At 37.8% G+C, this 27,739-nt stretch overlaps 1 protein-coding gene across 8 annotated transcripts in view; it reads right to left on the bottom strand.

Annotated features, from left to right (window-relative positions):
* PIGN (phosphatidylinositol glycan anchor biosynthesis class N) overlaps positions 1-27,739 on the bottom strand; it is a 99,913-nt gene that overhangs the window by 54,979 nt on the left and 17,195 nt on the right. For all 8 annotated transcript variants that reach the window (XR_002113027.3, XM_019613793.3, XM_085220335.1 and 5 more), the window contains 8 exons: positions 23,265-23,371; positions 17,515-17,639; positions 15,858-15,988; positions 11,668-11,784; positions 6,890-6,930; positions 5,108-5,167; positions 4,128-4,220; positions 1,778-1,833 (listed from right to left, as the gene is read on the bottom strand). Coding sequence is in view for 7 of the 8 variants with exons in the window: in XM_019613793.3 (XP_019469338.1) it covers positions 1,778-1,833; positions 4,128-4,220; positions 5,108-5,167; positions 6,890-6,930; positions 11,668-11,784; positions 15,858-15,988; positions 17,515-17,639; positions 23,265-23,371 (730 nt within the window). In the remaining variant the exon portion in view is untranslated. The remainder of the gene's footprint in view (positions 1-1,777; positions 1,834-4,127; positions 4,221-5,107; positions 5,168-6,889; positions 6,931-11,667; positions 11,785-15,857; positions 15,989-17,514; positions 17,640-23,264; positions 23,372-27,739) is intronic.

The raw sequence follows: 27,739 nt of genomic DNA, 5'->3' as shown, positions 1-27,739 counted from the left end.
AATAAGTTTGTCCTCAAATGCTTTACCACAGTTATTAATAAATGGTTGGAGTAGGCCTCTCGGTAGCTTCTCAGACACAGGCCAAGTTTCAGAAATGAAGGAGTGCTGTGAATACTACTTAGCACCTAGGCAAACACTGTACAGTATATACTAGTTGAGTATTTGCATTAATATGTAATGGTCTGCAGTATGAAACTTTTCCTATTTTCCTGCAGTGAAGATACAAATTTATCTACTTGAGGAACCAAATAAAGTCTTTATTCACACAACATGCAACCATTGATAACTTTTGTAAGGTAGTTCACAGACCCAAGGAATCTATTTGGCTTCACATAAAAACATTTCCCATGAAACCACTACACCAAATTCTCATTCAGAAGCTACTTAAAAACATAGAAAGAGACTCAAATAAATTTACTTTTTCCAGCATAACATGCCAAAAAGTAACAATACTTTTACAACAAGTTTTAGTCTTATTTTGAAAGTGATGAATGTCTCAAGAGTTTCAACTTTGAATAATACAATGTATCACAAAAAGAGGAAAACACCAGTTCATAGGGTAACTAGTAGCACTTAGTTCCTTTAAAGATAAATCTAGCATTAAGGAAAACTTATCCTATTTTACTGAATCAGATATTTGTTGTACAAAGGTAAAATTTAATCAAGAGGTATAAAGTCAATCTAAGTCTTCCCCACAGAACCAAAGATGACTGACCATCCATTCCACACAGCATTTTTGTTCCAGTAAGTTCTTTGATAATACTATCATCATTCTTAATCAGAACGTTAATTAAAACATTCAATATGTGCCTAAGATTGACTTAACTGTGGTTGCAGAGACTAAGTGTCTTAGAGCCTTTCCCTTTGAAGAAGTTAGTGGTATAAAATAACACAATAAATCTCTGTTCATAAAGACAGCAATCTTATTTAGCAGTTAAATGTGCTTCACAGGGAAAGATTCAAGTACTTCTCTGTTCCTACAACATAAAGATCTTAATTAACATCAGTTTTATGTCTCAAAGGAAAACAACTGTGCTCAATGACAAAGCATTTTTGGAGCACTCCACATAGTAAAAGCAGAACCGATCCTGTGCACCCAGAGCAAGTTTTCTCAGACCTTCTGGGGCAGGGGGATGGAAATAGGATAAAGCAGCTTTAGTCGGATAAAACTGAAGGGTGAGAAGGTCACTAACAGCTCTGCACATTAGAACAGAGAGCTCATAGCTAAACAAACCTCCTCGAAAACTCCTTCATGGACTTGGAAACTCTAATACTAGGCAACACAAATTCTAAAGATTTTGAACTTCATTTGTAGCTGAAAGATATTTTGTTTATTGGCTTTTGATTAGAACTTAAACTACAAAAGAAACAATTCTTAGTCCAACTTTGATTTACCTACAAACAAGGAAGAGAACAGATTTGTGCTTCCTAACCCTATACTGACTTAAATCTCCCAAAGAATGCTAAAAGAACATAGCAAAAGGCTGCAGTGAAAGTTACCGTGAAGTCTACATAGAGATACATTGTAAAAAGGTTAAACAAATAGCTCTTAAAAAAAAGATTAATGGTAAGGAATTAAACTTTTTTTCTTAATCTACTTCTAATCAGAACTTTGAAATATAAATGAATTCAACAGTCTTCTTTCTAATGGAAAGTTTCATAGTCTCGTGAACATTATGATTTAATATAGACTGAAAAGACCAGATTTGTCTGTTGTTGCATTTCACTGTAATAACAAAGTGTTAAGACAAGCAAGTTAAGTTTTAAAGGCACTTACTTAAATGGTGTGAACAGAAATGACAATGTAGTTCTCTTTTTCTGACTCATTTTAACCTGCATAAAAAAATAAACAATTAGATGCAAGTTGCAATAAGAATAAGAATTGTATGAGGCATTAAACTAAGTCACAGAAGAGACTCTTCTGTGGAAGAGCCTTTTAGGAAAAGGAATGAAATCAAGTTGTCAGTATATCATCTGTGCAACTCCTCTGAGCACTGAATCAGTGTTTCTGGAAAAACAAAGCTGCTCCAGTGTAGGTAAAACACAATCTCCCCACTCCTTCGCTCAGTGATTGTTATAGAAGGATTTTTACAGTTCCTGGGAGAAAGGAAAGATGTAGCAAGAAATACTAAATGACTTCAGCAACAGTCTCTTATGAAAGTGCCATTATTTATGCTGGACAGGAACTAGAACTCAGCTGCTACAGTGTTCAAACAATACTATTAGATCGATTAACCTGTGCTTGGCTAAAAATAGAAGATTTTGATGACAGAGTCACTTTGCCCAAGGCCCTTCAAAACATCTTTAAGGTCTCCTGCACCAGCTTGTCTTGAGTTTGACTGATGGCATAAAACAGAGAGAACTTTCTAGCACAGCGCTCTCAGAATCTGACAGCTTGAAGTAGCAACCCGCATGTCTCATCCTATCCATGCAATACAACATTCTCTCTCCAGGGAGTACAATCTGTGGTCAGGTCACTCCATCACAGAAAAAGTAAAAACTCACTTGGCATGTCTAATCCAATGCACTACTTCTGCCTCAGCAATGAAATGCAAAAGAAATTCACAAACAGCTCTTCCGAAATAATTCTAGAAAAAAGCCACTCAACAAGAAAATAGTCTAAAGCTAAGGAATTACAGAATAAACATAAGCTTACAGAAAAGTAGGACAAGAGCTACTAACTTTTCCTTAAGAATTCCTCAAGACAATAATTAACAACAACAAAAAGCCAAGTTACGTCTTTAATACTTTGAGCAGACTTTCTTCCAACCATGGAGGCTGTACCAGCACACTTCAGCTTCACATCCAGCCAGTCACTTTCTCTGCTACATGGCAGCTTTCCATCACAGATTTGGAAATGACTCTGCTGTTGACACGGCCCATTTGTTATCCACACAAACTGTATTTGGGAAGTTGTGCATTTAGGGGAGAGATGGTGCTGAAGGCACTAATCATCACGTTACAGGTGATCTCAAATCAGTTCCTTGCTCTGCTACTGTCACACGCATTTCCTGATGGTTCTGCATGACTCTGCTGTCTGTCAAAATGGAGATTTGGGGATTTGGGACTGTTTCTTACTCCATAATTAGGCAGTATGTAGTGAAATAAAACCTTTTTTGTTTGCTTGGACCACGTGTTCTCATAATCTCCAATATGAGATGAAACAAGATAGAAAGCAGAGATAAGAAACAAAGCAAAACAACAGACACTAAAGCATAAGCTAAAGTTTAATTAACCCACTAATTTCATTTCTTTAATGGACACATGCCTGTTATTTTTCAATCTGTTTGTTGATTCTACCTGAGAGCTTTGTCTCCCAAACACTGTTGGAAAAGCGATGCCTCCTTTTCTGATAACAGAACTTGGTACTCAGCTTGAAGCCTACCTACACACTGCCTATAGTTAGTTTACACTAATATCAATAAACATCAGCATTTAAGTTAAGAATTGAGAAAAAAAGTTTACTTCCTTTCCTTAAAAAAAAGTTTATTAAAATCTTTCAAACTTCTTCAGATATTCTTCACCACTAGTCAAGCAGATCACTTACAAGGGCTGCTCTGAAAGTAATGCCTCCTATTTTATTATGTTGGCCCACAACATCAGAGGTGGATGTTGGTGGTATGGCAGTAGAGGTTGAACCTTCCCACAAATATTGTTTTGGTTTCGTGCAACAAATGGCAGTAGAGGGGCAGTCTGACACATTGGTGACTGACATGGAAGTGCACATGAAGCAGAAGTGTGGAACTGAATTCCTCCATGAGTTAAAACCAGCACCCACTGACATTCACTGACACTTGCTGAATGTTTATGGAGACCAAACAGTGGATGTGAGCATAGGGAGGCAGTGGGTGGTGTGTTTCAGCAGCAGTGACAGCAGGCCACCTCCACTGGTGCACATTTTTAAAAGCACAGTATGTAAGCTCTATTACTTTGCTCTTTGTATCTATTGTAGTTTCCATAGAAATAAATGGGAGGCATTATTTTCAGAAGGACCTATATAGGACATGCACGCAGTTTTAGTCCTTTGAATGCCACGTACACTGCATGTCCCAGAAAACTATTTTACACAGCACAGCAATAATTTTCTTCAAAGACATATTCTTCTTTTTCACCATATGCTTAGTTACCTTAAATTGCTCGAGAACCTGAAGAGCATTGGTAAACATGCTCTCTGCTTTGAAATGATTACTATTGTTCAGGTATTCCAGAGGTAGGGTTCCCTGGGGAAGAAAAAAAAGAGCTACTTAAATAACTGCCATAATAGCTTTTAAATATTCTGCATCATTTTCCAACATCACAAAGATTGTCCATATTACCCCAACTCCCATAGGAACATAATAAAGGTAAGTAATGGAAGTTGTTACTAAACAGCATAGCATAGAGTAATAAGACCTCATCCACTAATCTGAGGTCATTTTAAAAATACCTAGAAGCGTTCCACCCAAACCCACGCTTGGTCCTGACTTGCCCAGCACTCGTGATGAGCAAGTGAACAATTCATATGCCACCATCCCCCTTTCCTCACAGTCTGTATGTCCAGCAAGGACAGCATTACAGGGGGACATGCTCTTGAGCAGAGTTAGTAGTAAAAATATTTTTAAAATGTGTTGTAAAGAGATGTTTTTAAAACAAAATAATTAGTGTGATAGTACAGTAGTGTAATGCTAACCAACAGTCAGGTATTATTAAACAAACTTTGGAATACCCAAAAATTCAAAGAAAAAGACATTTCAGTGAGGACTCTCTCTGTTTGTTAAATTAAAGGCACGAGATATCATCTGAAAAACCCACCACACTAAATTAAACAAGAAATAATTAAACATTAACTTGCAAGAACTAGCTTGTTTCGCAATCAAAATCAAACTTTATTCAAACCATATTCTATTGGTAAAATCCCTAAAAAAATATAAAAATCTTTCTAGCTTAACAGGGTAAAATTGCAGGTTATAAAAGACCAGCCGCCTTTCCAAGTACTATCCATACAGCCTTATACTCCCTCTAGTAATTTTCCAGATTTTTTATCTTCTTTCTTATGTCTTAATCCCAACATCCCTTCCTCTAAGACAAGCGGATTGCTGTCATAGGGTAGAATGTTTGTAGTACTTACCACAGAATTCAAGGGGAAAGGAACACCAATAAGGGAAGCCATCAGTGGTGCTATGTCAGCCTGTGCAAACAGAAGCATCCTCATTTTAACATAATTAAAGTTTCTAGAACTAATAAATTCAGTTTATTTTTAACTTTTACAAATGTAGATACGTTCATGGTATCATAATGTGAAGCTTTAAGTTAAAACTACTGATTAATATTTCTTCTACAGTTTCCACTAGTCATCATGAAATGGTTAACGTGCATAACATGAGACTCCACTAATGACAAAGTTTCAAAAATATATTTAGCTTAAAAAAATTTAAAACGCCATGTTTTTTATTTGAAGGAATTCAATATCTTTCTTCACTGCACTCAGAAGCATGCCATTTTTATGACAATTAATACCAAGAAAGAATGCCATATTTACAGTTTCAGACAACACATGGAATACATTGCTCTTCAAAACGCTCCTCTGCCCATATTTTCACAGTGAGGATTACTCCTCCCACTCAAAGCAGGACCCTAGGAGTTTTCTTTTTTCCACTCAGCACTTAATCCTCAAGGAAAACCCTTTATTTACATCAAGGCTTCTCAAAAATTAAGCTACCATTAGCTTCTACCTATAATGATAAACAATGGTTCTCACTTGGTTCATATTTTCCTTTAATATAAAACTATGCATAAAAATTCCTCCACTACAAATCTGAAGAAACTGCGCAGAAATCCAAGGCATTACTGCACAGCTGTGGAGAAGCAGACTCCAAACTGTTATTTTTAGAGGACAAAACGTATGTACTGCAATATAAAAGCAGAAATCTAGTTTGCTGTTATTACCTATAATTCCACATATACTACAGAATGTTGGAGAAGCTGTCTTTGAGGAGTCCATTACATGGAACAAAGTGACACTTAAGACTCTTTATATCAAAACCCAGTCTTAAAATGACATCCCTGTAACTCCCGACAACCTTGAGATGAAAATCCAGCTCTACCTTCATGCAAGGATTTTGTTGAAAGCAGCTGATCGAGGACTTTCCCACCCTTAAATTTCCAGCACAAGTATCCTTCCCTTGTTTTATCACATTTGGAGTCTTTTATTCATATATTGGGATTTATAGAATGGGATGAAGTAAGAAGCAAGCTGCCAGTGCACAGATGTACATCACATCTAGGACTTAACAAAGCTTGGCTGATTTAGTAACAAAAAGTTAAGCTGTCCATCTTTTTTTTTTTTTTTTTTTTTTTACAATACAACACCACATACTTGTCCAAACACCCAAGTGGCTGGGCCATAACTTTAGACCTGGTTGGAAAAAACAACAACAATAAAACAGTTCCATAATATAGCAAGAATTAGTTTTAATTCAGTAGTGATAGCAAGTTCTGGAAAAAGTAATCACAGAATCACAGAAACAACAATGTAGGAAAAGATCTAAAAGATTATCCAGTCCAACCATCCACCTATCACCAATAGTTCTCACTAAGCCAATAAAAATACAGATTTCAAACAAACAAAGTCACCTTAAGTGTAGCAAAAAACACGCAGCAGCTGTTCACTAACTTCAGAAACTATGTTATTCAAGTTACTTTCAGGTAAGCGGTACTGAGCTTCCAAGGAACACCTGACACACTGTACTGCATTATAAATGTTCAGAGGGCAATTCCTGAGATTTAAGTAACATTTTCCAGGGAAACACTAAGTGAGTGTGCTGATTCATTCAAGTTCCCTCAATTAGTTTAAATCGCACAAAATTTAAGTTGAACATCTATGAGTTCTTAAAGTAGGTACGTTTGATACCTGATTGACATCCATTCTCTTCAGATTCTCCAGCTTCCATTCTGCAAAGAGATAACAGAGCACATGAACAGCAAGTCTAAGTAGATTTGAAAAGGATAATTCAGTTGACGTTTAATATGTTGTTGCCACTTTCTGAAAATTGTTGTTACTGAAGAAAAATATAATTTGGCTTTAGGATGCTAGCTCAAGAGAGGTTACAGATGGAGCACAACAGGCAGAAACAATAAAATTTATTTTGCTTCACATTCTCTTTTGCCCACCAGAATAAATTGCTGCTAGCAATTGTGACCCAGATCAGTAGAGGAAAGTCCAAGCTTTTTACTTTTTCCAGTACAGCACAGAAAATAACAAGTAATTCCCTGTGCCAACTAAAAGATCAAAACTCAGTTTCAGGAGAACTGTTTTAATCTCTTCAATAAGGTTGTTTTTGTTTGTTTGTTTGTTTGTTTTTGTTTTAAGGAAAGGGTTAACTCAAGGTCCCCCAAATACTGGTACAGACTAGTACATGTACACTTCATGTTCCCCACATGCAATACTGGCTAAAACTGAGCTAAAGGGAAAAGTTCAACTACTTAGCAATCAAAACAACTACAGCGCAGACAAAGCCAAGTGTACAAACCCCTGAAGCTGTGGTGCATCATGCAAAAAGCTGGTTCAAAACAGCATTTTCCTCCTCACCATTAATTTCTAAGGAAATGAAGTAGTTATTTTTCTTTGGGAGTGGAGAGCTATTTCAAAACAGAGTTTAGCAGGGTTCTTTCTTCATGTCTTTTCCCAGTGATTAAATTAGCTGACCCTATACCTACAGCAACAATAGGAGCAAATAAACCAAACCAACAAACTAACAACTAATAACAAACTAACAGCCTCTGGGTTGACGTGAGTGAAAATTTAAGCGTAGGAGAAACAGATTTCATTGAAAGCACTGGTAAACCATAATGCAAAGTTCTGGCACACCCTCCTCATTTCCCAAACAGCAGCATGCATTCAAATCCTAGACTGCAATCTTTCTCTGACTTTCAATACACTCTGACTATATCAGACCCAAGCCTATGCTGAAAATTAACCAGGATGGGAAAAATCTCTGATTTGAGTGTTGCGTGTACTGAAGTTTCAGCAATTAACTTGTAGCAGTGCAAGCTGCAGGGATTTGATTACAAGTTCATTGTTATTTATGTACTAAGAACATCCTGAACAGTAGCAATGCATTTTAACAACAGTAAGAAATAGTTAAAATGAGTTCCCATGGCAACAGAGGGGAAGTATTATGAGTATTAATCATGAATTCTGTGTTAAACTCCACCAAAATGAGTATGGTGGTTTTCTTGTGCTTTCCAGAACAGGAAGCAGGGTTACAGTTATTTCTAGAGATAGATTCTCAGCTATATTTTTATTATAGAAAAGCAATGCTTGTTTTCCTTGAGTAACATTTTCCAATCAAAACGGTGGTAAAATTATCTATACAAATAGATGGGCAAGAATGTTTAGGGCAAGAAGGAGCTGCAGCTTTGCTGGAGAAGCTTCTGTTAAACCTAGAAGCTCTGCTTTCCTTATTCAGATATTTTCAACATGAAATGGATTTAAGGCATGCCCTGGACCAGGAGCTATAACACATTAGATCCAACTGCTCCTAAGGAATGAGACACTCCTCCAGACTGACCAAACTGGGCTGTACTCCTGAAAATGAGACAGTGTGGATTTTTATTTTTGTAGGTGTTTTAAGCTTGCTGTCCAGGTTTCTTGTATGGTGTTTAGCAGTTTTCTATCTGAGAAGATGCCTTTCTTATCTTGCCACACTACTACTGCAGCTTACTGAGCTCACTGTTAGATGCAAACAATCCAGAGGAACTGCAGGGAAATGTCAGTGCAAGAAGAAAGGCTAAGCATGAAGCTACAGGAACCAAAGGAGAACTCACACAAAGCAGAAATAGCAAAGGGATACACTGAGCTATTTCAGGTGAAGCAAATAAGGCTGAGCTTCATCTGAAACATGTAAGACTGTAGATAAAAGCCGCCACCACCACATTTAAAGGCTGCTGAAATGGCAGTTCAAGGCCACCCGGCAGGGTCTATGCTGAGGAGCTCTATGTTCTCTCTGCCTTGAAGGGTCAAGCCAATAGCCAAATGGGTAATGCTGTGCATTGCCCACAGGATGCAGTTCTGCCATCATGAATTTTTCCAAAACAATTGCACGGATAGCCTTGAGGGAAGGCAAAGCACAGGTGAAGGGACTGATAAGGAGACTGCTGTCATTCTGGAGCAGACACTGTGTCCCTCAGGCACCCAAGAAATACACTGATCATTGCATGACAAATTGGATGGACTGAGTCCTGACTGTCAGCAGTGCCTCTGGGGGTATGTACCCTTGATGGCAATGATGAGAAAGAGACGATTCACTGAGCTGCCTAGAGCCTGCTTGCACTGAGCAGAGCACAAGTTTGGCAGCACTGAAAATACTGCGCTGCCTCCATGAACTTGTAACTCAGCACTTAGGAAGGATTTTGTCAGTAGAGGCAAGAAATGGAAACACACAATCTGAAATATAAATCTGTCACTTCCATAGAACTGTAACGAAGCAATCTTGAAAATGCAGTCTTTACCTGCACATGGTTTCAGCTTTTTTTTTTTTTAATGAGCAGAAGAGGCAAGCCCAGAGAACTTCTCTTGAGACTTCTTTTACTCATGTTTTTTTTTTATATGCCTGGGCTTTATGAAAAGATACAGGTTTGTAACTTAATGAAGTAACTGAACTGAGTGTCAAGTTCCATTTCAACAATTTTTTTCTTTACATTTGAGCTGCATAGCCTACAGAAAGCTGTAATGTAATGACCTAGTTTAATATGCTATCACAGAGAGAGTACTTGTTGTTCAAAGAGAGATTAAAACTCTCAGCATATTCACACAAATTCAGAACTCAAATAGAGGTTGTTCCTGGCAATTAAGAACCTATAACCAGTGTCTAAACCAAATTAGCACCACACTCTTCAGCTGGAAAGATGCAAAGCAAGTCTAGAACAAAGGGCAGCATCAGATGTCTGCCTTGAATAAGAACAAAACAAAGAAAAAAAACCAAAACAACACCAAAACACCAGTACAAGGAAAATATGAAGCAGGCACAGCAGGGTGCAGACATATTCCTTGCTTTAAAGAAAATAAACATTTCCTAACAGGTGACAGCCAAGTCTCTTTTCCTATTGTGTACCTAGATATCAGTTCAATACTCATATTTTGGGAGTGCTCTCACACCATTTTTATCCTTACTTCAAGTCAGACACTGATGTTTATTCTAAAGTTAAGAATAAAAACTGACAGTCATAAAAATTTGCTATTATGTATAAACAGAGCGACTTGGAAGTCTTGAAGAGCAACTGCTGCAGGCTCCCAAGTCTGATTTTATTCTATTCTACTATTTTTCAGTTTTGTCAGAGATGCTGTAATTTTTTAATAGAGATGAATGAGCACAATGTAATTATTGCCAAATGCCCTTGTTCAAGGGCAATGGTTTTAAATTATTTTTTGTGCATTTCCACTTCTCCAGTGTATGAAGGCTACTCCAAAAGTAATGCCTCCTATTTTATTACATTGGCCTACGACGTCAGAGGCAGATGTTAATGATATGACAGCAGAGATTGAACCAGCCAACCAATACTCCATTACATTTTATTGCTGTGTGAGAGATGGCAGCAGAGGGGCAGTCTGACAGAATGGCGTCTGACATGGAAATGCTGATGAAGCAAAGGTGTGTCATCACAGTCCTCCATGCAGAAAAAACGGCACCCACTGACGTTCATCAACATGATTGAGCACAGCGAGGTGATGGGTGGTGCATTTCAGCAGTGGCAACAGCAACATGAAAGACAAGCCATGTAGGTATTCACAAGCACAGCATGCAGGCTCTTCTAGCAAAAATGCATAGCTAATGGTGTTAATTATGCTGAAAAACACTGTTTTGGAGCTGAGAATTTGCTCTATCAGATGGTGTTTTTGTCCTCTTTATACCTGTTATAACTTCCATCGAGATAAATAGGAGGCATTACTTTTACATACCTTGACAAAAAATCCAGCAAAATAGGAAGTCATTACCTCACTGAACCCAAGCAACAACCTGAGAGAATCAAGGCTTCTTAAGAAAGAGGAGTGAAACACGTGAAAGAGGAAGAGCTAGTGCTGTTTATCACATCTAGCATTAGAATCCCAAGAAGATTCCATTAAGACAATACTTATTATAGATATGAAATATTAAATCTTATTTTTTAAAAATGTTTTAAATACAAATGTTTACTCTTCTTCAAGTACATGGGGGAAAAACAGAAGAGTCACAGTTTGTCATTGAGAAAGACTGTTTACATTTTCGCAACAGCCACAAGGATGAATGCAAGATAGGACTCCCCTGGCAAGTTCCCAGGGTCCTACTGTGGAGCTAGGAAGAGGTCTTACACCATGTCAACTTATCATGTTTCTATACAAATAGCTTTTAACCTCTGGGTGTCTTCATAAAAATTAAATTTCCTCTGGAACTAAGTTTCAGGAGTGTAAATAGTCTCCCATAGCCAAAGAGAAAGTCTTCAGTTCCATGGCTCACAGGAAATTAGTCTGATATTATCTACCCAGCTTTACTGTCTCTTCCATGTACATGCATTGTCACCTTTTTTTTTCCTTCACGCTTTCTTGCAAAAAGCTTGTCACACTTAGAGTAACGGAACAGATGCTAGAGAAGCTTAACAGATTTAACTGTTAAACCTTATCCAATCTCAGACTAAGTTTTATATTTTACGTACCTTTCAAAAAATTGTCTTCAAAGAGCTGGGATGTGACTTTCTGTGGATAATTCACTCCAGCACCCCAGGCAATCAGTGGTGTTAAAGTCTCTGAGGGATGACCAGCTCCATGGGATCCTAAGAGGCACAGAAACAAAACCAGCATAAATTTTAAAATGCATAGAGTAAAAAATAAAAATTATACATATTTACACATACACACAAAGTTTCTGTTATAATATACTAGGATCCTCTTAAAGAGGACGTATTTCAGCTTCACAGCTTTTTTTTCCTGTCACTAACAATAAAGGCAGAATTCAAGCTCCACACTGGGAAAGTGTTATCACTTAGGTCAAGCCTATAAAGGTGTAATGTTGAATGCAGAATAAAAAGGAAGAAGAAACCATTAATATAGAAACAAAAGCGGTCAAAAGGCTATAGGCACAGAGGAGTCACTTGTTCAAAACACACTGCATTTGCCTATCCCTAAGCATTCCATGGAAATCAACGGTGGGTGATTTGAGCAGTTAGGTAAGTGCCTAGAAATCACATAGGACCAATTTCTTTGGTACCCAAATAATCATTAGACTTCCTTTTCAAAAACAGAAGATACAAAGCAACTGCCATTCTTTCTCAGTGATGCAAACTCATTTTTTAAGGTTTTAAAGCTCGGTTGCAGACCAAAAACTGATGAAATGGATCCCAGATTCCCTCCACATTAACATACCAGTTGCCAAAAGAAGAAAAAAACCTTTAGAACTATGACATCTCAATACCAGCTGCGTTGAAGCAAAAGCCATACAAGCTTGAAAGCAGCTTCGGTCATTGAATTCAGTGGGTGAGTCCTGCCACAGTAGGACTTCATCCAGTTTCGAAGGCAGTCAGGTTGTTACACAAACTACACTGGTCTAAAAGACTAGAACAATGCAAATTTTATTTTTGCATGGATGTGTGCACATCCTGTTTGTATGTGTATTTCAACCATTGCAGAGGATAGAGAATAATGCATTGGTTCAAGGGCAACTTTATTAAGAAATAATTAGGTATAAACTCAGAAATAACAGAAGCTGCCTGTACAACAACTACTATGACAGAACTAAAAAGCAGTTCTATGCTTAAGGGTATACAGGTCTGAAAATAAAATTTCAGACATACTGAAATCCTTTGTAAGGTGTTCTCTGGGCTTGAAAGCAGCAAATATTCCTTTTCACAGAGTTTGGGAAAAGAACAGATGGAGACCACACTTTCCCCATCCTCCAGGCATCACTTATTTCCTTCTATTATACAAGGAAAGCACAATTTTTGGAGAGTTTTCATTTTAGCTGAGCCACCAACTCTATCAGCATTTTATTGAGATCATACCTCCATTAACTCTGTAAAACAGATGCAGCTGAGAGAGGCAGCTGTATCCATTCTCACCAATTTAAAGGTTTCAGCCTAATCCAAATTATACAATAGGGGAAGAAACAATGTTCAGCTGGGTCTGTTCCCCAAGCACATCTTTTTTTCAGGAGAAAGGGAAGAAGATGGTGATGCTGGTTTAGTTCTCTGGTCCAGCATACATCGCAGCACTATTTATATAAGTAAGGTAGCAGGACCAAGTAGCCATGAGTGTGAGACTCCCTGTGTTGATGGTGAGGAAGCCCCTCTGATCTCAGCTTAAAGCTGAATCTTGAAGTCAGACTGGGAAAGCAAGTTATTTTTATTGACCTTTGTTAACAACCACAATTTCTTTAATCTTGTCAAATTTAGAACATGTTCTCTTCCCTAAGAAATCTTCCCAATCCTCTTATTCATCTAAATCTGTGCCCATCCCACTCTGCAAATGGTCTGTAAAAGACTACAACAGCTTCTACTACAAACTTAAACAAGAAGCTACTGAAATAGCCTTCAGGAGACCAGCTATGGACCTAAGCATTAGGTTTGCTGTTGTGTTCACTGAAGTCAACTTTAAAGTCACTGATGCTTCTGGCAGAAAAACAAGCTTTCACTTCAGACTGAAAGAGATGACAAAACTATGACAGATCAGTAGTTCTTAAAGCCTGAAGACTTACTCCTGCCACCTTTTATTCCCCCTTCAAAGATTCCAGTACATAATGAAAACACCTAGAATACTTTTTACCTTTTTTTTTTTTTCTTTTTCTTAAATACAGGCCTACCTACTCATGTACTGACAGCAAAATTAACCCAGGCTGATGCAGATGAAAGGTCTTTGAATACAATAATATGGCATCATTCTATATTTACACATGTACCTGCTGAAAAGCACATGGGGCACCCAGCAAGCTGATGGTGAATCAGCAGCACAGTCTGGTAGCCAGGAAAGCTAGCAGCACCCTGGCCTTTGTTAATAAGAACAAAGAGAGGAGATCCAGGAAAGGGACTATCTTTCTCTGGTCATGTTGGACATGTGAGACAGCCCCTAGGCACTGCAGCCAGTTTGAGACTCGCAGAACAGAGCAGACATCTGGAAGAGAACCAACTGGAACAGGTACAGTGGTCCTATCCCAGGCCCCAGACTTGGCTTGTGAAGAGTGGCTGAGGTTTTGGGACTTGTTCAGCTGGGACAAGAGATGGCTTTGGGGAGGAAGGGGAACCTAACAGCAACCTGCCTGTACCCCAGTTTAAGTGAGTTGGCAAGAAGATGGAGTCAGGATCTTGCTGTGCAACATGGAGAGGATAAGAAATAAAAAGCATGTGTTGAAATAGAGGGTCAGGTTGCATGTGATGGAAGTTTTTACCCCTCCACGAGGGAGAGGGAAGAAATGGCGAAGGTTGCCCAAAAGGGTTGTATAGGCTCAATCCCTCAAGGTTTTCAAGGCCCTAATAGATAGAAGCCAAGCAGCCCTGCCTGATCCCAAAGCTGGCCCTCCTTTGGGAAGGCAATTGGACCTCCTGAGGTCCTCTTGATCATACATCATTTTACATATATATACATATATACACACACACACACACACACAGGCATTTGCACAAGTACAGGTGTAATTAAAAAAACACTACTTGAAAAAAACTGCTTGAGAATTTACATATTACTGCAAGTGACGGCCATCTCAACAGTAAAAAATAATCAAAACAAACTATTTTGCAGATGATAATTAGGCTGATTTTGAATAAATATGAATAGTTTTGTCATCTCTGATAACAGAAAAAGACAGCATGTCATCCGTTAGAAAAGTTCAGGATTTCACACACAATAAGATGTTGAATTTTACCATATCTTAAGCATCCCTTGATTCAAAAGCATCCCAATTAATAGCTACAAACACACAAAGCACTGAAGGGCAGGCTTATTTTAGTTGGTAGCACACAAGGACAGGAATGTTCTTAAAATTCTTGGAGAAAAAAATAAGGAAAAAGATTTGTTTAAAGCAGTTCACCACAGAAAATTCTTCTCATCTGCCCTATATAGTTACAATAGAATGGCCTCAAGTCATTCAGCAGTTGTAATGGTGCCCTCAGAAGCTAACAGCCTGACTGAGTCGCCTGCCTCACTCCTGTACTTGCAGCTGCTCCTCCCGTTCTCCAGCACCAGCCTCCTCTAAAGGGATCCCCATAACAGCCACTCCTTTGAGCTGTGCCTAAAAGTATAAATGGGAGGAAAGACGACACGAGAGAAGTTTGTCACCAACTCCCAGATTCACCACTTTTCCCAGGCATTTCCCAGCACAAAGTGGTAACTGTTTGTTTTCCACTTAGGCTTGAAACAAGACCTTGTGATGTTGCAATTAATACTGTGCGTACAACAGGCTTCAAGATAAATCCATATGTATAAAGAGCCACCAATAAATGATGTATAGAAGATAAAAAGCTTGAATAATAATGAAAGTCTCTAATTTTTAAATTCTTGAAATTTATAACACTCCTCACAAACCTCAGTCAAAATATGAGGCTATGTGGCCTACTGCTTGTTCTTCATTCTTCATACAATCCTAGCCTCCAAGGAGTTCCATCGCTCGATATCAATAATAAGCAGAAGGAATGGTACATTTATGTGTTCACACATTTCCACCTGTGCTCCCCCATTTCATACCAATACATGTTCACATGTATGGTGTGTCTATGCTTGTTCAAGTGCATGGACTGTTCATTCATATTCATACATTGCACAACAACACATGTTCTGGCACTTTTGGGTATCTGGAGAGTTCACACGTAACCCAGCTAGACACCACATACTCAGTAGACTATCAAAATTTAAAAATGCTCACCCCAATCTGTCATTCCATGGTCAGAAGTTAAGATATATGCAGTTTTTCCATCATTTCCGTAGAAGCTTTCAAGCATTGAAACAATTTCTTTTACACCCTCATCAACTTTTCTAATATTCTCCTTGTATTCCCTGAAAAAAAAAAAAAAAAAAAAACCAACAAAAACAACATTATTAGATTCCAGGTGACTTGCATTTGGTATAAAGTAAGTTTTACAAATTATGTTCAGTCCCTTGCTTTTATACAACTTCACTCCTCGCAGAACCTCAAGCTAACAAAAGGCATCCTAGATGTAAAATCTTTCCTCTTCTGAGTCCAACGTGAAATACCTTATGCTGCTGTTTGAAACTCCCTGGAACTATGGTCTCAATGGATTTTTATCTTTATTACATACCTGACCTGTTTTTGACATTAGACAATTTATTACCCAGAGCAATTAAGCAAATTTACGAGGGAGTGTAGTGACAAGATAAGGAGCAACAGTTTTAAACTGAAAGAAGCGTAGGTTTAGATTAGACATAAAGAAGAGATTCTTCACAATGAGGGCGGTGAGGCACTGGCAGAAACTGCCCAGAGAATCTGTGGATGTCCCATCCCTGAAAGTATTCAAGGCCAGTTTGGACAGGGCTTTGAACAATCTGATCTGGTGGGAGGTGGCCCTGCCCATGTTAGAGGTGCTTGAACCGAATGGTCCATACAGGTCCCTCCGAACTCAGACCATTCTGTGATTCTAAATTAAGGACTAAGCAAACAATAAGGAATTCTGGAAAAATCAAGCACCTTAAATTGCAAGTTTAGTTACTAGCTTAAAGTAACTTCTGAAGATTTCACAATGCAAGAACTGACCTGAGATTATTCATAGACTATCACAGATCACCGAGTTTGAGACAGGGTAAACCAAGAAACTCATTTTCTCTTTTTAGAGACAGCGACAAGGATTAACTTCTGGACAACTAGTTTCCTATTTATTGCTGCTGCTAAAGTCAATTTGAAAACTTTATCTTTTAACATCACAACAAAAAAGAGCATGAAGAATGCAGCAAGTATAAACTTAGGAATGATGTAGGAAATCAGAACAAAGATTTCAGAAGTGTGAAAGGATCGAGAGAAAATAAAGGTACAAAATCCTACATTCAAAGTATGTGAGGAAGTAAAAGCAAAAGTTCTCAAATACCTCACTTCAAGGTGAATCAATGATAAGTACTGTTAATAATCTAAACTTTTTATTCAAATGCCTTACAAAAACTAAACCATGGCTGAAAAATTCTGGTATCGGTTTTTCTGAACTTACCGTTTCCTATAAATCTTTCTGTAAATCTTAGTCTTTCAGCTATGTGAAACCCAGTAGTGTTTAAATTTTACATGTGAAAATGCAAGTCCCTATGTATCCTCTACATCATGTATTAAATGTGAATTAGAGAGCCTGCTAAAAAAATCAGATTTGACAAGATATATGGCAAAATACTCAGTCACTTCTGTAGAGAAGATCTTAAAACAACAACCCGCCCAAAAGTAATCATGGTGACATATGTGGCCTACAAAAGAGACCCACAAGAATGCAAGTTTTTTGTGATAAAAAGCAAGGTTAAGGAAAAAAGAAGAGTTAGTGTATGCACCCAGCACTAATAAGAATGATAAACTTAACCTCTCCACTTACTTTGAGTATGGCCGATGAGCATGTCCATTTGTATCTATGCCAAGCAAATGCAAGAACAGGACCACTTTTTCTTCATTTAGTGCAGAGAACAATGTTTGATTACTTCTGGAAGAATTAAAGAAGCTCTGTATGGAATAAACCAATAAGATATCAATCTGAGTACAGTGGAAAAAGATGGCAGGCAGCTTATTAAAACTGAAACTCAACTGGTTTTGTGTCATAATACTGGTAGTTGTGAAAGAAAGATTGCTTCCTGATTGACTTACTGGAGGACAGCCACCATCGATAAAATCAGTCCAAAATTTCAATTTAGCAAAGATGGGAAACACTTTTGAGGTGTTTTGTTTTTTTCTTCTATTCTCATTAGGCTGTGCAGCATCCCTTCCTTGTATCTTACATAAACACAACTACGCACCATTCCTGAGTGCCACTTTCAGCTTTATACATCTACTGACTTCAAGCTGGAAGTTCTCAATACTGTTGCTTTGGAAGCAGGTTCTGCAGGACTAAGATACCAAGCTACAACCCATTTGCAGAAATCAAACTGAAACAAAACAAGACATGCTTTGGAAATACAAGTACTACAGAACATGCATCTGCCTTGCACATGTCCTACTTAAGAATCCCCGAGGCAGATGCCGGGGGGTTGGGATCTTCTCCCGAGATTGAATGAGTCTTGACATGGCTATTCAGTGTTAGACCAGCCACATTACAGCAATGCAAAATGCAGGCAGACAGCTATTTCAATATGATCTCCCTAGTCACTGAAGTGCCCAAGGAAACAAAGTTGGGTAAGGTTTAGTTCAAAGTAACAGTGACACAGAGAAAAGTGTTTATGAATTTCACACAGGAGCCTAGGGAAAATGTGTGCAGAATGAACTATTTCTGCCACCAAAGGAAAAAGCAACTTACTGTACACCTGCATGACCGTGGTGGAGCTGCAAAAAACTAAAGCTCACACCTTGTGTAAACTAAAATCATCGTAGCAAGCAGAAAACCAAACTGGCAGCAAGTCCCATAGCAAGGTGTGTCAGGATACCACGATATTACTCAATTCCACCCTTTATCCCTGAACATAAAGAAGTCTCAGATTCATATTTGCATGCTGTCAACTTCAGCACTTCTCAGAAAAAAAACTTGCATTAAGGTTTTTTTATGTTGCTGTTTTAAATACAGGGATGTTTTAAATAAAGACACGAGAAAAAAAATATCTGATTGCATTGGTTTAAAAGCAGTGTAATTATTTTTACGGATGTTTCCACTTCCCACATGGATCTGTCTTCCTGCACATACTTGATTGGAAACTAAAGAAGTCTCCAAGTGCACACCAATAATTTACAGGAGACAGCATCATTCTATTTTGTTATTTTTAATTAAATAACGTATCAGGACAGATACAGGAAATACCTGAAATTACATCTTGAAAGATGGATAAATATTAGAATATCAAAAGCAAAATAGCAAAAGAAACTTTCACGAGGAAAACAAGGCCTAAGGTTTGTCTCTCTCACTAGAGAGCTTCCCATATCACTCCAAAAATAGCCCGCTCTCTAGCATCAGCCACCTCTTAACACAGAGCAGCAGCAACCAAAACTGCTTGCCTGACCTCAGGCTAATTAAGAATAAGACAACAAGAGGAATGAAAATGTAACTTGAGATGGAGGATCTTTTCTCAGAGCAAAGAGCAAACTTTTTCCCATGGAAGCTTTTTAAAATTGCATACTGAAAAAAAGTAAATCGGAAGTTCACTGCAAAGAGTTATCCTAGGCTGCTAAAGGTGACAAGTTGATAAGCAGGACACTGAACAGCTGGGGCAAAAACAATTAATCTTGCACTAGCTGTTGCCAAACTGTGTGCCCGGCATGTGTGCCCTCATTGCCTGCTAAAACGCTTCCTTCTTTTTTGGTACTCATTCACGAAACTCAAAACCTTTGGCAACGAGTTGCCAAGCTAACATTATATGTTAATTACATATTTCTGTCCCTCTGATTTTTTTTTTTTTTTTACTTAACTTTTATTTGCTCTGTTCAGTGATATTATCTTCAAGTGTCTTCAAGATATTTTGGGGGTGGGAATAAACTATAAAGCTTAAAAAAAAATAATTGCCTAAGGAGATCTCTGAGCCGTCTACAGCTACCTACGAGGAAGCTGAAGAGAAAATGGAGCCAGACTCTTAGAAGGGTTTGATGATAGACAAGAAGGGAACAAACAATTTGAAACAAAATACAGGAAGTTCAAATAAGATAAGGAAACTTATTTTTTAACTAGTTTTGAAACCAGAGTGTAGTCAGATCTTGGAACAAGTACTCAAATGTGATTAGGAAGGCCTGAGAATCCTACTCTAACTGGACCTCCTTCATGCAGGGAAGGACTAGAACTCTCTTTCAACTTCATTTTTCCTATGACTTTCAGTTATGCTTTTGAAAATCTGTACAAGAAGTAGATATCTCCATTTCCCAAATCCAACCAACTTTCTACTTTTATGGCTAATAGCCTGGCTACAACTATACGCAATTTAGTGAGACTAATACTAAATTTCCAATTAAAACATTCACAATAAATTGAAAAGTTGCTTGTAATGCAAGTACTAACTAAAACATTACAAGAAAAATTTGGTTATAACATCCATAATATTAGTATCAGATGAAATCTTAGTATCATATCCATTCCTGGATAGGAGAAAATAAAAAGAAGACTATTACCTAGAAGGTCTAGCAAATCCCAATTTACTGATGCCTGAATAAGAGACAGACGCAACTGATGTCTACCAAATTGCCAGGGACACCCGGTTCCCTCAGATTGAGCCCTCCTTGGAAGAACAACCTATCGATAGAGCCGCTGAACTTTCCACAAAGCTTCCTCACTCATAAATCCAAGACACCTTAATTAAGTTGAATGACAAAAGTTGCGCACACTGATCTGTGCTCATGTGAGAGTTTGAATGGTTATGGCCATTTTAAGACGCCAACTAAATGTTCAAAGGCAGAATAAAAATACATATTTTTTGTATCGATTGAGCATGCTTATGCAAGAGCACTACAGAAATAAATAATTCAACCACCGTATTGCTATTTAGAGCAAAGCTATTTGTACTCAAATCCACTCCAGGTCACGGCACTGCAGAACCTCAAAGTTCAACATGATCCAGTTCTGACTCCAACTCCCAGCTTATATGTCCTCAACATATAAGGCACAGTCTGAAGACGTGGTCTGGTCTGCTTCCAGCACAAAGGGATCAGAGAAGTACAACAGACATCAGGAAATAAGAAAAAAAGAAAAAAGAAAAAAAAAAAAAGACTGCTATCTATATCTCCATTTAAACCAGAAGAGAACTCAATATTTTAAAAGTGTTTTCTACCTTGTGTTGTTCATAAATTGTGGTCAGAGTCTCATCTCACCTGGAATATTTTAATCATTTTGTCCTAAGTGTATGAATTGGATCCTGGAAATTCTTTTAACCAATATTTTTAAAAAACAGAACTGAACAAAAAAGAACTTCATTTTTTTCTTTCACTGTTCACCTAGTCTTACAGTATTTGCTCCCTAATTTCTTTTCAGCACAAAGTCAAAGTATGATCCACATAAAGGTTATTAACTGACCCAACTAACTGATGAATCACATCCTGCCAAATTCCACTTATGCACTTAATTATTTTAAAGACTTTTGGGAAAAAAAAGAAAAAAAAGACCACTAACAGCCCCATACCTACACGGCTCTGGGCCACCCATGGAGCTACTAAACCACACATTAAAATTTCACAAAGTTTTAATCCAGTTGCAGATGAAAAATGCACATCATCTAATCTATGCTCAGTTTTCTCAGACCCTAAAAAACAGATGTTATAGGAACTACAAAGAATTATACATTTTTTCCTGCATTCTTGATTTAAGCAATCTTCTTGAAATCTGTAGACATAAAGACTAGAGTTTACGTATCTCCTGACCAAGTGAGTTACTGCTACTTAGCATTTCTGAAGAGAACATGCAATTGCAGGAAGCCAGAGTTAGCAGCCCAAGCCATTCTCCATTTTATCTCCATCTTTTTGAGGGGCAAAGGAAGCCACAGAAGGTCCTCATGATGTCTGGGACATGCTGTCTACATAACAAAAAGGGAGAACACCTTTTCATTCTACTTCCTAGAGCACAAGACAAATGCAGGGACCTGAAATGCAGGACAAAGTCAAACGATGTGCCTTTAAGTATTTGAGATAAAATTAAAGTGAGGAAAAAATGTTGTAGAAAAAGCAGACATCAGATTTCAGCGAATTATCACTGTTAACTATATATTCTCATCAGTGTAGCTGAGACAGCTGCTGGAGTTGTAACAGCAGTGACATCCGTTTCAAGTAGCCTCACACTGCTGAAATAATCACTGATGTGTAACTGAGGAGATGATTAATGAAACGAGCACTTCACAATAGTCAGTCAAGTCCTGTCCATTCATGGCATGAAACTTAGTTAGGCAAAGTAAGTCTTGAAAATAACGATGGGTGCTAGTTCTAAGGAAAGTCACCAGAAATGGCGTTATTGTTTGAAATGCCATTAGGTGTTTTGAAGCACCACCCACATAAACCTGTGTAACTCCAAATGACAGCAGGGTGTAACTTTCAGACAACTGTTTGAGAATAACTGACAGACTCATTTGACTTTTATTATTCATAAATATTACACAACCTGAGACAAGGGCAAGTTCAGAAAGGATGGTGGTTAGAAAAATAAAAAAAACAACCACAGAAAACAGAACACATCATGTTTCTGCTTGCAAACTCAGGAAATCACTTTCATTGAAAACTACTGAACTACAATGAACTTTTTCACCTCACACCATAGTTTAAGGCAGACCTAGCCTTGGTTTCTCAATGCAGATAGATATTGATCTGGTTTATATCTTGTTTCAGTTTTGGTTTCATTTACACTAGTTAGCTAATGTATATAGCCCAAACGTCTTGTGGAAGAAGTTCATTAAAACACATTTAACATTATTATGAGAATCAGAAAGCTAAAAGTCCTCCCTTAATTACTCCATTTATATAACTATTGATACACAAATAGCCACTATCAGTATTTCTCAATCTGGGACTGGTGAAGTAGCTCACAGATACTGCAACAAGTAACACAGATACAGATATGCATGGATGTTAATGCAAACAGTGACAGCATCACAAATGTCCTTCAAGCTGAGCAGAGCACCACCTGAATGAGTTATCCTGCGTCAGGGCCTAATTTGCCTTTTCCATAAAACTAACTGTGCCTCCTTTACTAGTCACAGCATATCATGAGCCTCAACAAATAATCAGAACTCAAGTACATGCATCAGAACAAGCAACACAATGGTCATCATGGATAGACAAAATCTTGACATTACTTAAGTCAATAATATTGTCCATTTGATTTCCTAATAAGACTTGTTTATCCTATGTCATAATACCTATTATGAAATTAACTAAAATACAAGATTTTAAATGGCTTGTAGTACTCTAGAAAGATGGATTTCAGATAACATGCAAGTTTATGTTTAAAAATATTCTTGGCTTTTCGGCAGGCAGTGCTTATTGTCAGTTTAATTTGCATTGAATGACATATTATAATCTGTTACTGCTCATGATAAGTCAAGCTTTTTTTTTTTTAATAGTTACTGCTTCAAAAAATTTCCAATTTCTAGATCTAGGGTAAAATTGACATTATTTATGATAAAGTCACCCAGTTGCGCTTTTTATACATAATAAAGTATAAAAAGATTCTTTGCTCACCTTAACATGATCAAATACCCAGGTGTCAAGTTTGGTCGCATCTTGTGCTCCAAAGTCTTCACTTTCAGCTGTGTAACAAAATGTATAAACATGATCTCCAGTAGCACCTGCAAAAATAATACAGATTGAATAGGAGACAACTGAAAGAAAAGTTTTCTTCCTTTTATCAGTCAAAAATACAGGAATGGTGATGCATAGGAGCACAAATCCATCAAGAATGACAATCCTGAGAGAATTCAAAGGATCTCTCCTTAAATTACTCCTATATTTATATTTTTAAGCCTGGATATCATTTTAACTCACTAGCTTATCAGCATCACTGAGGGGGGAGAGAAACAATGTTATCTAGCATACTCAGGTTAGAAAAAGCATGGAAAAGCAAATAGGAATTGAACAAATTCCAGTTAAAGTAAGTAAAACAAATTAGTTTTGAAACAAGGAATTTCACTAAGAAACTTCTCACAGGAAACAATACATCTAGAGCCCCATTTCAATACACATTCTGTGCTTTTTTTCTTCCCTGTTTCTTGTTCAAGAAATCGTATTTAGCATTTTGTTGTTAAACTGAATCACACCAGACAACAGCAAAATGCCTGGCTTTTTGCAGAGATTATAATACATTATGTACAGAGCAGGCAATAGGAGGAATGCAACTTTACTGTCTATTAATTCTTGAAGACAATGTAATATTGAGAACAAAGCAGACAACTTCAACGAACACCTTCAAAAAGAAAGTATTCCAAGTCTGCATCTTTAAAATGTGGATTCAAAATCTGAAGGGGAAAAGTACAGGACTGTGTTCCAGCATGAAGCGCAGCACGATGCCCACCGACGCGAAAACACAGCATCTGGACAAAATGATTTCCAAAAAGCAAAGTTGAGAAAGAGGTGGAAAAAAGATGATGAAGACCTAGAAAAAAGTTAACTTCTGAAGTCATGGAAAGATCTGAAATTGGGTGCAGTTTAATGAAATCTTTCTGTCAGTGGCTGAGCTGTTACAGCTTGGGAATGCTGTTTCTACTTTTACTACACAGACTCCCAAAGGGAAAATGTTCTTCTATCAGTTGAAGGCCAGCAAGCTTGTAGCTGATTTTCTGGATGTTATAATTATATAATGCCATTTTGTAAGCTTCCAGGCCTGTGAAAGGACTAACATCCCAGTATGAGGGAGCTGTTTAACTAAGATTACATCCAAACCCACGCAAGTGATGCAGGTATTTCAGATCAGAAAGATGAAAGCCAGCACAGATCTTCTGGTGCAGTTCCCCTGGCTTCCCCTCAGGAGATGTTACTATTGCTTATAAACTAGAACTCATTGCAGTTCTCAACCTGAAAAAAAATAAAATACTCCAAGGCATCTAAAAATGAATTATGGAGTTCAATTTGGTGGATTAAAGGACTTCAAAAGAAGAAATAAGCTCTAGCAATCACTGTAAGAATGACTAATGTTTAAGGAGGATAGAGTTCTGTGCTGTTCTTCCACAGCACTACAGGAAACCTGCGAAGCGTGAGACCAAAGCATGCCATTTGCAGAATGGGTAAAGGAATACATCAACTACTTATCCATTTCAATCTCTACCACAGAAAAACAAACAAGCAAAAAAAAAAAAACAAAAAAAACTACCAACTTTGCATTTCTAAAGAGAAACACAGTGGCAAAATGAGGCCATACGAGAAAAGATTTGGCATGCCTAGCAAGTTTTATAAAACAATTTCAAGAAATAAGAAAACAACCTTCTAGGTGATATACTTCATAATATATTTCTGTCTTTTAAGAAGCAGTAGGCAACAATATGCCTGATACCAAGGGTCGCCAGAGAAGGAAGAAAAGATAGGATAGAGAAATAGATAGCAGCCAAGGATGAAAAGATTCTTTAGAAGTAGAGAACTCAACTGTTTGGAGGTGCCATTACACTAATGGAAGACACTAGAAATACAAGAAACTCAGCAATACCAGATTATCAGGTGTTCTTACTGCAGAATTCTGCCTGGCATTCCAGCCCTTAATATCAAGATTCAAATATTAGAGTTAGGAATAAAATTCTCCTCCTGCAATAAAATTATATCCTTTGGAAATCAAAGCTATCATTCCACTAGCAAGACAGTTTTTGTGTCTGACATGTCTATCATGAGTCACCAGAATCCATGCTAGCAGGAGACTTTTGTTGGCAAATTTTATATGCACAAAAGAGGCAAAAAACAAACAAACAACAAAAAAAAACAACCATTAAGAGGTGCAAAGACAGTAAGATGCTGAGCCAACAGCACACAGGCATTAGAGAATTGCCACCAAAGTCAGATGTGCATTGTGAAAAATTTGGCTTTCTTCTAGCCCACTGTTTCTATAGCACACCAAAAAGAGGAAACTGACAGGTCAGTTTCAATCCAAACATAAAACAGCACAAACTCTCCAGAATAACCCCAATGAAGCCTTGTCCTGATTGCCCTCCTGGTCTATATAGTACCATTCTCAGGGCTGAAAAACCAACAACGCTAGTCCTGCTCCTAGTTTCTGAATTTGTGAATTCAGAGAAAAAGAACCCTTAAAATCATAGCGCATCCCAAGCTTAAAGGTACTCAAGGATCACAAAATCTAACCTGTGGCTCCACATAGCACCGCCCAAAATCCAAACCCAATGGCTGAGATCGCTGTCCAAATGCTCCTTGAACTCTGGTACTTGTGGCTATGCCCACCACCCTCTGGTGCAGACCCTTTCCCTACCCCAGCTGCCCTCCCCTGACACAGCTCCATGCCGTTCCCTCGGCCCCGTCGCTGTCACACAGAGCAGAGCTCAGCGCTGCCCCTCCGCTCCCTGTGAGGAGCTGCAGCCGCCATCAGGCCTCCCCTCAGCTCCTCTGCTCTGCGCTGAGCAATGGAACCTCGGCTGCCCAAAGCCATGTCACAACAGTACAGACCTGTCATGCTGCAGATCAAATCTTCAGGTTTGGCAAGTTTAGAAGAAAACTAAAACTCAGTTTTAAAGAGCATTTTGAAAGTAGACATTGTAAAAGTATGTTATTTTATGTAACATCAAACTCAATCTAAAAATATCTTAGAAAAAAAGAAGATTAAAATTAAAATACTGAATTAGCATAGTTTGGAAATATTGGAAACTAACATCTTCTAATACTACCTTGCATTAAATAACTTGCACGCCAGTTCCAGAGATGTTTCAGTCATTTTCTCAGAATAGCTCTAATCACACAGTCTTCCACAAATTCAGATGTGAATGTGTTTTGCACTGAGAAGTCCATGAGTATTTCATTTACCTTCTCTATAGAATCTACAACCATTTGACTGAAACATATATTTTATAACAGGAAAAGGTCTCAAAGATACATAATGACAGGAAACAGGATTTTTCACTCCACCACAAAACTCAGGTTGTGTCATGTATCCCTTATTCATCATGCAATGAAAATGGTGTAACAGTTAATAGAATTCTGAACATTTTGACACGATAACAAAACCAACACAAAAATTCCTAAGATCTACTCATCTCCAGCATGGAAAGAGGGACCGAATTTAAGCCATGCTTCACCCATCTTTTTAACTTCTAAAAAAGTGAAATCTAGACATTCACAAATATTTTATTCCATTCATTTCTGTGTTATAAAAGCCAAAGTTCTCTCTCTCTCTCTTTTTCAGAAGCTCATTATAAAGAAACAGTGAATATCTTTAGTTTACACATGATCAAAAATAGATTGCTTACAGATAAAGATTATATTGGAGAGAAGGAAGAAGAGGTAAAATACCTTTTTCCACTTAAAATTAAACCATCTTTCTATCGTGACAAACTGATCCACAAAGAGCACCTACTTCTCAAATAGTGCTGCACTATACCTTTTTCAAGCAGTGTGGTCATAGGCCTTGGACAGTTCAGCTTTAGAGGAATCAAAAAAACAGTTCCATTGGTGCCACACAGAAGCCGTAGTGAGCCATAAGGCAACTCTATGGCATGACCCTTGCACATCACCACAGAAAACATCAAAGCTGCTTTCAGTCCCCCCCCACTTATCAAAGAAAACCCACAAAAGGACAGGGCTTTGAGAAATTTTAGGATTCCTCAAATATTTTCCCAAGACATCTGTAGAAATACAAATAATCTGTGCAAGGGCAGCGTACAATCTTTCCTCGCTCCCCAGCCACCGCCGCAATATTTCTAAATAAAAGCTGTAAGCTGAGGTCATGGGAAAGCATAAGTTGTAAAAATATTTCCTGGTAGTTTATCATAAACTTAAATTTATACGGATCAACCCAGGAACAGTAAAAAGAGGTGTGTGTGGCCAAGGAGATACAGAGAGGATGGAGAGAGACTGAGTTCAGAAAAAGTTCAATAATTATTATGAGAAATGTGACAGATGCTTTTTCTAAACCAATATTAGCTTCCACTGCTATCCTCCCAATCTTATTTTTCTAATTTATGTCAACATTTAAACAAAACAGCAGCACATACCACTAGTTTGTCCTCATC

This window comes from Meleagris gallopavo, chromosome 3 (assembly GCF_905368555.1).
Source record: "Meleagris gallopavo chromosome 3, MGAL_WU_HG_1.1, whole genome shotgun sequence".
In the NCBI taxonomy this organism is placed as follows: domain Eukaryota; kingdom Metazoa; phylum Chordata; class Aves; order Galliformes; family Phasianidae; genus Meleagris; species Meleagris gallopavo.
Note: the sequence above shows the minus strand (reverse complement) of the source record. Positions and strands in the feature narration are given on the sequence as shown.